This window comes from Sinocyclocheilus rhinocerous, unplaced genomic scaffold, assembly GCF_001515625.1.
Source record: "Sinocyclocheilus rhinocerous isolate Xijiao unplaced genomic scaffold, SAMN03320098_v1.1 scaffold611, whole genome shotgun sequence".
NCBI lineage: Eukaryota > Metazoa > Chordata > Actinopteri > Cypriniformes > Cyprinidae > Sinocyclocheilus > Sinocyclocheilus rhinocerous.
Window position 1 is genome coordinate 854,115 of NW_015623515.1, and position 11,918 is coordinate 866,032.

Consider the following 11,918-nt stretch of genomic DNA (forward strand, 5'->3'; position numbering starts at 1 on the left):
AAAATCATTAGGATATTAAGTATAGATCATGTTCCATGAAGATATTTTGTACATTTCCTACTGTAAATATATCAAAATGTAATTTTTGGTTAGTAATATGCATTGCTAAGAACTTCATTTGAACAACTTTAAAGATGATTTTCTCAATATTTAGATTTTTTTGCACCCTCAGATTCCAGATTTTCAAATAGTTGTATCTCGGCCAAATATTGTCCCATCCTAACAAACCATACATCAATGAAAAAGCTTATTTATTCAGCTTTCAGATTATGTATAAATCTACATTTTGAAAAATTTACACTTAAGACTGGTTTTGTGGTCCAGGATCACATTAATAAAAACAGCCTTTTTTGAATTTTTTTAAACTATGCAAGTCTTTACTGACACTTTTGATCAATTTAATCTGTTGACAAAACAAAAAAAATTAGTTTACTTAAGACATTATTATTTTTAAAGGGGTCATATGATGCTTTTTAAAGATCATTATTTGGTGTATTTGGTGTAACAGAATATGTTGACATGCTTTAATGTTCAAAAAACACATTCTTTTTCAAATACTGTACATTATTGTAGGTCCTCTATGCCCCGCCTCTCTCAAACGCTTCGTTTTCTACAAAGTCCCTCCTTCCGACAAGCGCAGTCTGCTCTGATTGGCCAACTGACCCAGTGCATTGTGATTGGCCGAAAACCGCAAGCACTCGTCGGAAATGTAACACCCCTTACCATAACCGCGAGCTTCATCTTTCAAAATAAATGTAAAGACAGAGCCCAAAAGGGGAACAGAGTCTCGTGACAGACACAGTAATGAATAGAAATCGCATCATATGACCCCTTTAACATATATTTGATTGTATTCTTTAATAGTAGTGCGAATTGGAAAAGAAATGAACACTTTTGTGAATGATACAAACACCATTATGTGCTTTCTCTTTTCCACTTCTTGTAGCTCAAGGGTTAAACCCTCCTGCCCTCCTGGCACTGGAAACACTCATCGCTCTGCTCTGCTCCATGACTGTGTGATTTGAATGACATCTTTGTTGGCAGTCAAATGAAGTGTTTTGCATCCGCAGCTGAAATCTAAAGATAAGTCAGGAAAACCAGCTGCAGGTACACCAGGATGACGTGGTGTTCATTCATCTGCGAGAAAAGATGTTAATTGAAGTCATATTTATTTGAGGGTAATTTTACCCTTGAACTCCCACTGAACTCCTGCATTTGGCAAAACGCTGGCTGAGTGGAGGAGCTGTAATTTAGATAAATGGGTTTTCACGAATCGGAGACAGTATCGTACAGTTCCAATGTGTGTGGGAACAGTTAAACCTGAATGATGATAAACTCAGTGCTGCTGATGTCAAAGGTTTTGTTTATTAATAACCAATATGTTCAGATTCAATCCATTAAATACTTAATTTGTGACATCTCTTTTGGAATAATTTTATGATTCCCTTTCTTTGCAATAATGAATGTTCTAGGCTGAAAAGCTTTATCAACAATTTTTTTTGGCATAATATTAATCATTTTGATTAATTAAGATTTGAATGCACTTACAGTGGAAGTCTAAGGCAAGACATTACAGAGATTTAAAGCCCAAAAGAGAAGCTTGTATTTTTGGTAAAGCACTTAAATTAAAAACATTTTTTTTAAATTGTCTAATAAAGCAATAAGGCTTCATGGGGCTGGGGTATATTTGTAGCAATAGCCAAAAATTTTACGTATATTAAAAAAAAATAAAACCTTGTATGGGTCAAAATCATAGATATTTATTATACAAATAAAGTGTAATGATATTAATAAAACAGTATTCTTCCACCAAACAATGTAGTTCCTCAGAATCAGTTGTGGTTGCAACAAAGTGGTTGCCAGAATCAGTTGCGGTTGCAACAAAGTGGTTGCCAAGCAACAGGCAAACGTAAACAAAGGTGTATGTTTGTAGAGCAATTTACAACAGCTTCGAACATGGCTCAGCCAATCAGAATCAAGGACCGGAACTATCCGTTTTATCCACCTTTTTCTTGACTGGCTTCCGGTCTCATCTGAGTCCACTCCGTCCAGCTATTTTTAGCTGAACAAAACAGTTAGTTTTGCTGCTTGATATTGAAAGTTGGTGTGTCTTATCATATTATTTTTATGTATTATCTTAATTATGAACACACTGGATTGTAGTGCAAACAGTTTTACCGTTTACTGCACGTTGTTATTCTCCTCGTTATTTACCTACAGCGGCTAATGAACCGGAAGTCTCACTCATAGGCTTACTTCCGCGTTGAAGAAAAAGGTGGATAAACCACAGTTTTTTTCTCCTTTTCCCTTATCCTTGTGCATATCATCAAAGTTACAAAGTTTACCGGCTTTACAGATCATGACATAATAATGGATTGTTATTCATTCTTATTAATTAATACATTGTTGCTCTACTAACAATGTGCATTTTAATATTTATTGGACTGTCTCTTAACTGACTTTTTTTTTTTGTGTGAAGATACTTTGAATTTTTTAACAAAAATAGCAGCACAATTATTTTTCAACATTGATAATAATAAGAAATGCTTCTTGAGCAACAAATCAGCATATTAGAATGATTTCTAAAGGATCATGTGACACTGAAGACTGAAGTAATGACTGAAAATTCAGCTTTGTATCACAAAAATAAATTACATTTTAAAATATATTAAAATAGAAAAAATATTTTAAATTGTATATTTTTACTATATATTTTTTTCGCACACACACACATATATATATATATGAAGATTTTTGTGAACTATTCTATAAGTTCTGTTGCGCTATTATGAAAGAAAGAGCTAATCTGAACTATAGAAATGTAAGGAGCTTAACCATAACTTCATCCTTTTGATATTAATATTATTCCCTCAGGGTTGGACGTGTTCTTACCCGAGTACAATCAGCTCCCCGTACTTGATGGGCTCCTTGTCCTCAGGGCAGAGAGCATCATGGGACTGAGATCCTGAGCCCAGAGGAGGAGACGGCTGGTTCTTGTTGCATGATGGGCGCAGCTCCAGGGACGGAGGAGGGCAAAGAGCTTCGGAGCTCCCTTCCAAAACCATATCCAGAAGAACGACTCACAGCTATAAGAGAGAGAGAGTGAGGGGAAGAATGTGAGCTTGATATTGTTGATCAGCACATTTGCTTGTTTTCTCACAGTGACACGACAACTTTATTTAATAAGCACTACAGGGAGAGGAAATGGAAAAACAGTATGATTTTTATCTGTATCCCAACACCCCCAATCGGTTACTCCACCTGTAAAAACAGTAACAGACGAATCACGGATCAGCTGTTATGTATTTATGTAACAGCTGATCCTGTGAGAACAGCCTGAGATAGTGTGGCTGTCTCTGCAGTGTTTTGAAGTCAACAAGCAGCCAACCATCAATTGACAACCTGTCGGGAACAGGAGATTTAACCAATCCCAGGAGAATAACAACCCCTCTGCAAACACACAGTCAAGTGCTTCAATGCAAAGGACTTAATTGTTGTTTTTCATACAGACTTAATGGAACACAGTCACAGCAGTGGCATTTCAAAGGTTCCATACTGACTGTCAGATAAATTGCTGTTGTCATTACTCTGAGTACTTAATGTGTGTTATTTAGGGGAAAATCTATCTATCTATCTATCTATCTATCTATTAATTTCTATTATTTTGTCTTGTCGAAAAAATCTGTTATGACATTTCCTCAACAGTTCACTAAACACACTAAATCACTTTTATTTTTTAAATTATAAGCATCTTGCAGATTCTGCCATTTTGAAATTATAACTGCATTTATAATGATCAACTAAATTAACATAACGTAAAAAAAAATACGTAAAAAATATACACGTTAAAAAATATACGTAAAACCTTTGTAGTGCAAAAACATTTGCAGCAACTGGTTATATGTCTATTTACTTCTTCCAGGCTCCCTTATGCAGCAAATTAATCTGAACCGAGTGCAAACCCACAGGAAGCTGACTGGTTTAGAGATGACAGACAGCTCAGATGAGCCAATCCCTGCGCTATTATGGCACTGCATGACTGTGGGTGTGCAATGGTGAGAGGTGGACTGGAGGCTGAGAGGGTGAGTAAGGAGAGGGAGGGAAATTGAGAGAAGACAAAAATAGAAATAGCATGGTGGTGCAGGTGATGGAGGTGAGAGGAGCAGGGAGGGCCAGCGGGATGGAGAAGGGTATGTAGAGGTGTAATACATATAGAGTGCTTACAAAACAGCAGATTGTAGATAACAGAAGATTACTAGGGATGAACAAGCACTATTACGAAGAGATTGCGTGTGTGTGTGCTGAGATTTGGTAGGGTGATGGATTGCCTGTTCTATGCCACGTACTTTCTAATCAGCCCACAACCTGGGGGAGGAACGAGAGAGATATGGGAAAGGAAGATCAACAGGAATGCAGGAATATGGAGGGGTGGTGAGGACAAGATGCACATCATGGAATGAGATCTTTCTAGACAAAACAGCCTTAGTGTATAGTGGCTTATTGTATAATAAAATGACAAGTGACCGTCTCTGAGCTCGAACTGTTCTCCACACATTATTAGGCAGCTTATCAATAATTCATTGGCTTCTGGTGCCTTTATTAAAAGACTTGAGTCCCACAGTGTAGGTACCTCTAATATCTTCCTCTTTATTCCCTTCATCTCCACTTCTCGGATCACCACGTCCTCTCTCTGGTCTGATTTTATGTCCTCCCTGGTTACTGTGTCATCTCCCGTCACCTTCTCTCTTCATTCCCACAATCCTCTCTGCTGCCTCTGTAGCGGGTTGAGTGAGTGCGGCGCGTGCATTTCAAAGGTTCCATACTGACTGTCAGATAAATTGCTGTTGTCATTACTCTGAGTACTTAATGTGTGTTATTTAGGGGAAAATCTATCTATCTATCTATCTATCTATCTATGTCTGTCTGCATGCCTGTGTATCTATCTGTCCGTCCATCCATCCATCCATCCATCCTCTATGATGTGTTATTTCACTGGGATCAATGTTATTTTAGTATTATGTATATACTATTATAATATTTATTAGTCATTTTTTATAATTTAAGTTTTCATTTTTATTTTAGATTTAGTAATTTTGTTATGTGCTTTAGCCGTTTGTATGACCACTTTTAATATATGGTTTTTCTTTTAAAAAATATTTCTGTTTAGCTTTCATTTATTTTTATTTCAGTTTTAGTTTGAGTAATTTAATACTTAAAATTACTTTTCATCTAATATTTATATTTTATTTTATTTCAGCTTTATTTTAGTTATATATACCTATATATATATACAGTGGGTACGGAAAGTATTCAGACCCCCTTAAATTTTTCACTCTTTGTTATATTGCAGCCATTTGCTAAAATCATTTAAGTTAATTTTTTTTCCTCATTAATGTACACACAAGATTACTAGGGATGAACAAGCACTATTACGAAGAGATTGCGTGTGTGTGTGCTGAGATTTGGTAGGGTGATGGATTGCCTGTTCTATGCCACGTACTTTCTAATCAGCCCACAACCTGGGGGAGGAACGAGAGAGATATGGGAAAGGAAGATCAACAGGAATGCAGGAATATGGAGGGGTGGTGAGGACAAGATGCACATCATGGAATGAGATCTTTCTAGACAAAACAGCCTTAGTGTATAGTGGCTTATTGTATAATAAAATGACAAGTGACCGTCTCTGAGCTCGAACTGTTCTCCACACATTATTAGGCAGCTTATCAATAATTCATTGGCTTCTGGTGCCTTTATTAAAAGACTTGAGTCCCACAGTGTAGGTACCTCTAATATCTTCCTCTTTATTCCCTTCATCTCCACTTCTCGGATCACCACGTCCTCTCTCTGGTCTGATTTTATGTCCTCCCTGGTTACTGTGTCATCTCCCGTCACCTTCTCTCTTCATTCCCACAATCCTCTCTGCTGCCTCTGTAGCGGGTTGAGTGAGTGCGGCGCGTGAGACCGAGCGAATGAGTGTGAGCGGGGTAGACAGAGAGCGAGTCTGCCTCATCCATCTCTATCAGGAGCCAGATGAAGTGGGTTCTAAATATACACGCACGAGGAAATGATCTCACGAATAACTTATGAGGCTTTACTCGAGGCCAGGCTTGCCAAACTTAATTCTTCAAAATCTATATCTGCTTTTCAGCAGATCATTAGCTATTTCGCAGTTTTGTCAGAGCTGCATTTTTGTGCAATGCACATCTTGAATGCTCGTACGGCTGCAAAATTTCTGTTTGCATTGTTGTTCTGTCTGCAAACAATAGTATTGGTGTTATGCTTTCACAAATTTGGCTTCCTGTAGCAAAGTGAATTTGTATAGGTAGCAGAATGTAGTTTGCACTAATAGTATATTGTCTGCTGGAGTCAGCTCAAAGTGATGGCATCTCATAAATGCAATGATATACTATTATGTATTCATAGTGTCTACAATGGTCTGTTATTGTTTATGATTGCATGGCTCTCTGGAATACTTGCTTCTGATTGGTCAATGGCAGCAATCTGCGGTTAAATAATTTTGTATAACAAGCAATTTCCTACACAGCTGGTATGATGTTTCTCAGCCGTCTCTCTTCTCATGTAATACAATTGTTTTAACATAAATTAAGATTTTATGTATATTTGGCAAGCAGCAAAAAGTAGTAACCTGCCAATTTCAGTTTAAGAAATTGTTTTTACCTGATCTAACCCTTTGGGTTTGTTGGTGTAACCTTATGTATTTAGGTTGATTCAGTGATGTTAAATAATAATTTTGACTTGAATAAAATCATTCATTTAGATGTTACCACATACAAAACATTTTTAGGTTAACATTTTCTCAGTTTACAGTCAGTATGTTATTATTGCAAAACTTTTTTTTGTACATTCTGTCAAGGTTTTATTTTGCAATAATGACTGACTCATTGTATGTTAACACTTATGTATTAGCTATAGTTTGCAATAACTATTAGATATTGTTTAAAAATGTCCGCAGAGTTACTTTTGGTCAATGTTTTATATCTGTAACTCTGCTATATAGTCTTTAATGCCCACTAAGGCTGTATTTCTTTTATCCAAAATACAGTAAAAACTGTAACATTGTGAAATAATAATAGATTTTAACATAACTGTTTTCTATTTGAATATATTTTCAAATGTAGTTTACTCCTGTGATAGCAAAGCTGAATTTTCAGCAGCCATTATTTCACTCTTCAGTGTCACGTGATCCTTCAGAAATCATTCTAATATACTGATTTTCTCCTCAAGAAACTTTTTTTGTTGTTAAAATAGAAATCTTTTGTAACTTTATAAATGTATTTACTGTCACTTTTAATCAATTTAATGCATCATTTCTAAATACAAATGTTTCTTTTAAAAACATCAACAAAAGCAATTTTTTTAGTTTTTAATCTTTTAGTACTTTACAAATTTGTTGATTGTCGCCTTGTAAACCATAAGGCTAAATTTATGTAATATTTGTCCACTAAAACAGAATGCAAATTTCTTGTAACCAGTACACTATGTTCTACATTAGCATCATGTTATCTATTACATTCTCTTTTAACAGGATAACACCATCTATCTGTTTTGGTGAGCTGAGTAGCTAAGGTCTGCCATAGACTGCGGTCTGCACCAGTGCAACAATGGTTTATATTGCATAATTAATGCGAAAACACCATCTATAACAGTGTTGCTCACTGTACCGTATAATGTCATTATCTCTGTCAGTGTAAGTGTGTAGTCAGCTGCAGCTTTTTGAATGGCCGTCATGGCTGTTGTCTGTTGCAGTGAGCAGTGAAGCTGTGGTCTGCAGCAGGTGTGTGTGTGTGTGTGTGTGTGTGTGCGACTCATGATGGAGTGAGTGTCCTACAGTGCTGTCTGACCCCACTGCTCCTGTCTGGGTGAGCAGTGGAAAGAGCAGCAGCCACCAAAGGCAGGGAATGAGAGAAAGTGCGAGAACACGTTGACATGGTCTCCCTGTTAGAGGTATCGTGATTGTGAAACTTGATAGTGACCTTCAGAGGCAGGGACCTCCGCAGGAGCTCTATCATTTACACTCTTCCTGTTTTAACAGCACATCAGCATTCACAGATGCATGTCAGCAAACCAGTATATGGGTCACCTATGTGACATTGCAAAGACATTTTGTTTATAATTCGATTTAATAAATAATTATGAAGTTTTTTCAGCATGCCGATCAAGAATGAACCCTGAATTAACACTGACAAGAGGAAATACTATGCAGCACATAAAGAAAACCATGGCAATGAATAAATAAATAAGATGAATGAACAGGAATATTACAAATGTGTAAACTTCAAGCATAATGGCCCTACTCAGAATATTAGTAAAAAAAAACATTAGCAGTGCACAATAAACTGTAATAATTATTCTACAGCACAAGCAAATTTAGATCATGTAAAACTAAATTGCACTTTCCCAACCTTAGTAACGTCTCATTCTCTAAGTATAAATCCTCATTCATGCAAAGAGTCTGCCAATAAGCATTCATTTTTTACTTAAATATTTTTTTAAGTATTCTAAGTAATAAGACAGAACTGGTTTTTAAAATGATGTTATGTTTTGTTCAACATGAACAATCATCCCTCTTAATATAAAGACAATTGAGACTTTTCTCCTCTCAAGACTTTGTCCACAATGCAAAACCATCATTTTCTTAATCGCTGTCTTGTTTTCCTTAAAACCAGATAGATTTCCTTGACAAGCCAAATATATTATGTCTAGATTTTAATGAAACCTATTGGGTCATTATCCTTCTCCAGTAAATTTGCAGTATATTGTTTTAAAGATATTTACTGGAAATCAAAATAATTATTAAGACTTCTATTTTTTCTGTTGCATGACTACTCCCCATATACACATCATCACATGCAGTCAAAGGAGACATCTAAATCACAGCCTCTTTTCTTAATACATATATTAATTAACGTTAAATATGTTGTCAGACAAGTAAATGGATAGATAGTCTTCAGATTGATTATTCACCTCAACATGAACAAATACTAAATGTTTATAAGACAAACATACTGTAACCATTCATGATTGTTCTTTTTTTTAAAATTTTTTTTTTTATCATATAGGCTGTGCTTATTTGATGTGTTACTAATGCTTTTTTAATTTTGTAGTTATTCAAACAAGTTGTAAACAGATAGCAGGACTAGCTCAGCAATTAAGAAAAACTGAAATTAACAAACTATCCAAATAATTAATTATAGAAATAATAAACTAAATTACATTCTTTATTTTTAATGTTCACTCAACATTTTGTGATGTAACTTCACCAACACTGTTGTGCAATTTAGGTTTACAATATGCCCTGTGAAAGTCGTTTTTTCATGATCTGTTCTATAAACGTCCGAGATTACTGTACACATCAGAAACTAACATTATAAGCAAGATTATGGAATGGCATTGCTCGTATTCTGCTCATTTACTCGAGCCAGCATGACCCGTGGACCAGCCCGTGCTCTCAGACGACAGCTTGCAGCGGATTGCGTCTCAAAACAGCAGAACAGCTGAATGCAAAGATTCGAATTCTAAAATCCGAATTATATAATTCGATGTCACTTCACTTTTTTTTTTTTCGAATTTTGCGACGTAATCATACAATACCGATTCCCCCAGGAAATACACGAACGCACGCGAGACGTTTACTATAGCTGAAATATGAAAGTCAGGCAACACTTTTTAACAGTTGATTTATAAGGTGTCAGCATGTAAGAGTCACACTTGTATTATTCCCACTCCTTTCAATCCGTCGGTAAAGACTGTTCAAAATGCACATTACATATGTGAAAACCGGACCTATTTGGTATTCACCAGAATCATCACTGCAATTCTGTCCCACTAGAACAATATAATTGAGATGCTCTTATTTATACTAAGCAATCTCACGCTGCCTATGAGGCCTGGGAAGTACACAAGGGATTTCTGGGAAAATTAATTAATTAATAATTTTATTTATTACACATAGTAGGCTATAATTTAAATGAAACACTTTATATAAAAAAAATCCAAATTACAAATGATTTGGACAGAAAATAAATAACCAACTACAGAAGAACACACGCATCTACATAGCACTCCGCACTGACATGAGAAGACTGTTTAAGTGATAATAAAAAGAGGAACATATTTCGGTGGACAAGCACGCCATGCAGAAACTATCCAAATACGCACCTGATGATGTTACAGACCCCTGCCTTGAATATCCTTGGTTTGTCAATCCCCGTGTGGCCTTAAAATAGGGCGTCGTGCTGTTAATTCATCGCTCGCGGTGTTAAACTGGATGGCACGCGCATCACGTCGTGTGGTTTGCATTGCCACACTCCGTTGTCATCAATTACACAGAAGACAGCGCGGATCTTAATCCACGAGAAGAGTGTTTTCAGTCTAGTCCAGACACTCCGTTGTCACGCCCATCTCTCCCTCGCAGTTCTCCGCCGTTAAAGAAATCCGAGGACGGGTTTTGCCCTCGCCCACATCATGCGCCTCTGCGGTTGGTCAGGGTGCCACAACACGCGTAAGCCCCGCCCCCGGATGTGAAGTTACGAATCCTAATATGGTAGTGGGCTTATTAATATTCACGAGCCAAGCCTTTGCCATTGGACCGTAAAAGCGTAACGTCAGGAGTAGGTCATTAATATTCAGAAATCAGGTTTCACCATTAGAGGATTTCTCCGCCTGATTAATATTCATGAGCTAAACATAGGCTTCGTAATTTCGCCTCAGGGTGGCGTTCGCGGGGTTGGCACCACATCACTGCTGTTACATACGCGCGCAGTGACGCTCGAGCGAGGGCTCTGACAAGCCTGTGGAATCCTCCGCATTCTCCGCATTTAGGAATACACCTGTGGAAGTCAGTCCTTTACACCTGTAGGCTAATATATGCAGTGATTGTGCTGTGTCACTTTCATCGACACCATCTCAATTAAGACGACCATCTGCGTGATGACGCGCATGCTGGTTAACCTAATCAGCCAGTTTTATAAAGCTCTATAACTGTAGGAAATTAATAATATTTTCACAACAAAATAGAGCTAATACATGCCACTTGTTAACCCATAGTTCAGTCTTTATGGAAATCAGAAAATATATAGCTAGGGGAGACCACTTGTCACAAGGGCTATACTGTATGAATCAAAAGTCTAACTACACACAAATATATTTTTCTGTGGCTGTGGTTTGGTTGGTTGGTTTCAAACACCTAGTTCAAAACATCTCAAATAATTGTGAATTCTGTCCTCCATTTCGAAAATTCTTTTCATAATCATCAATAGCCTACACTGTAAAAAATGACCGTGAATTTAACGGTAAAAGACTGTAAAAATGCTACAGTAAAAACCTGTTAAATGGTTAACGGTAAATTGCCCAAGTATATATAGCATATTCAAAATTAGGTTACTTAAAGTTATTATTGTAACAATATGTATTTGTGAGACATGCTTTACAAAATAAAACGTTCACATAAGAATACAATTCTATCTATCTATCTATCTATCTATCTATCTGTCTGTCTGTCTGTCTGTCTGTCTGTCTGTCTGTCTGTCTATCCCTATCTATCTATCCATCTATCTATCTATCTATCTATCTATCTGTCTGTCTGTCTATCCCTATCTATCTATCTATCTATCTATCTATCCCTATCTACAAAAAACGTTAACAGTGGGATGATATTCCTGCGTTACAGATTAGAGTTTTGCAATTTTTCATAAATTATTTTGTGATCTATACTAATTGTTTTAATGAATAATTAGGATGAAAAGCCTGCAATAGGCAGTGCGATAGATAGATAGATAGATAGATAGATAGATAGATAGATAGATAGATAGATGGATAGATCAAGTATATATAGCATATTCAAAATTAGGTTACTTAAAGTTATTATTGTAAAAATATGTATTTGTGAGACATGATTT

At 36.3% G+C, this 11,918-nt stretch overlaps 1 protein-coding gene across 1 annotated transcript in view; it reads right to left on the reverse strand.

The window, feature by feature from the left end:
* LOC107709995 (E3 ubiquitin-protein ligase pellino homolog 1-like) overlaps positions 1 to 10,503 on the reverse strand; it is a 23,381-nt gene extending 12,878 nt beyond the window's left edge. The window contains exons 1-2 of the mRNA XM_016514702.1: positions 10,180 to 10,503; positions 2,893 to 3,086 (exon numbers count right to left, since the gene is read on the reverse strand). Coding sequence (XP_016370188.1) covers positions 2,893 to 3,065 — 173 coding nt within the window. The 5' untranslated portion in view covers positions 3,066 to 3,086; positions 10,180 to 10,503. The remainder of the gene's footprint in view (positions 1 to 2,892; positions 3,087 to 10,179) is intronic.
* Positions 10,504 to 11,918: the final 1,415 nt, after the last annotated feature.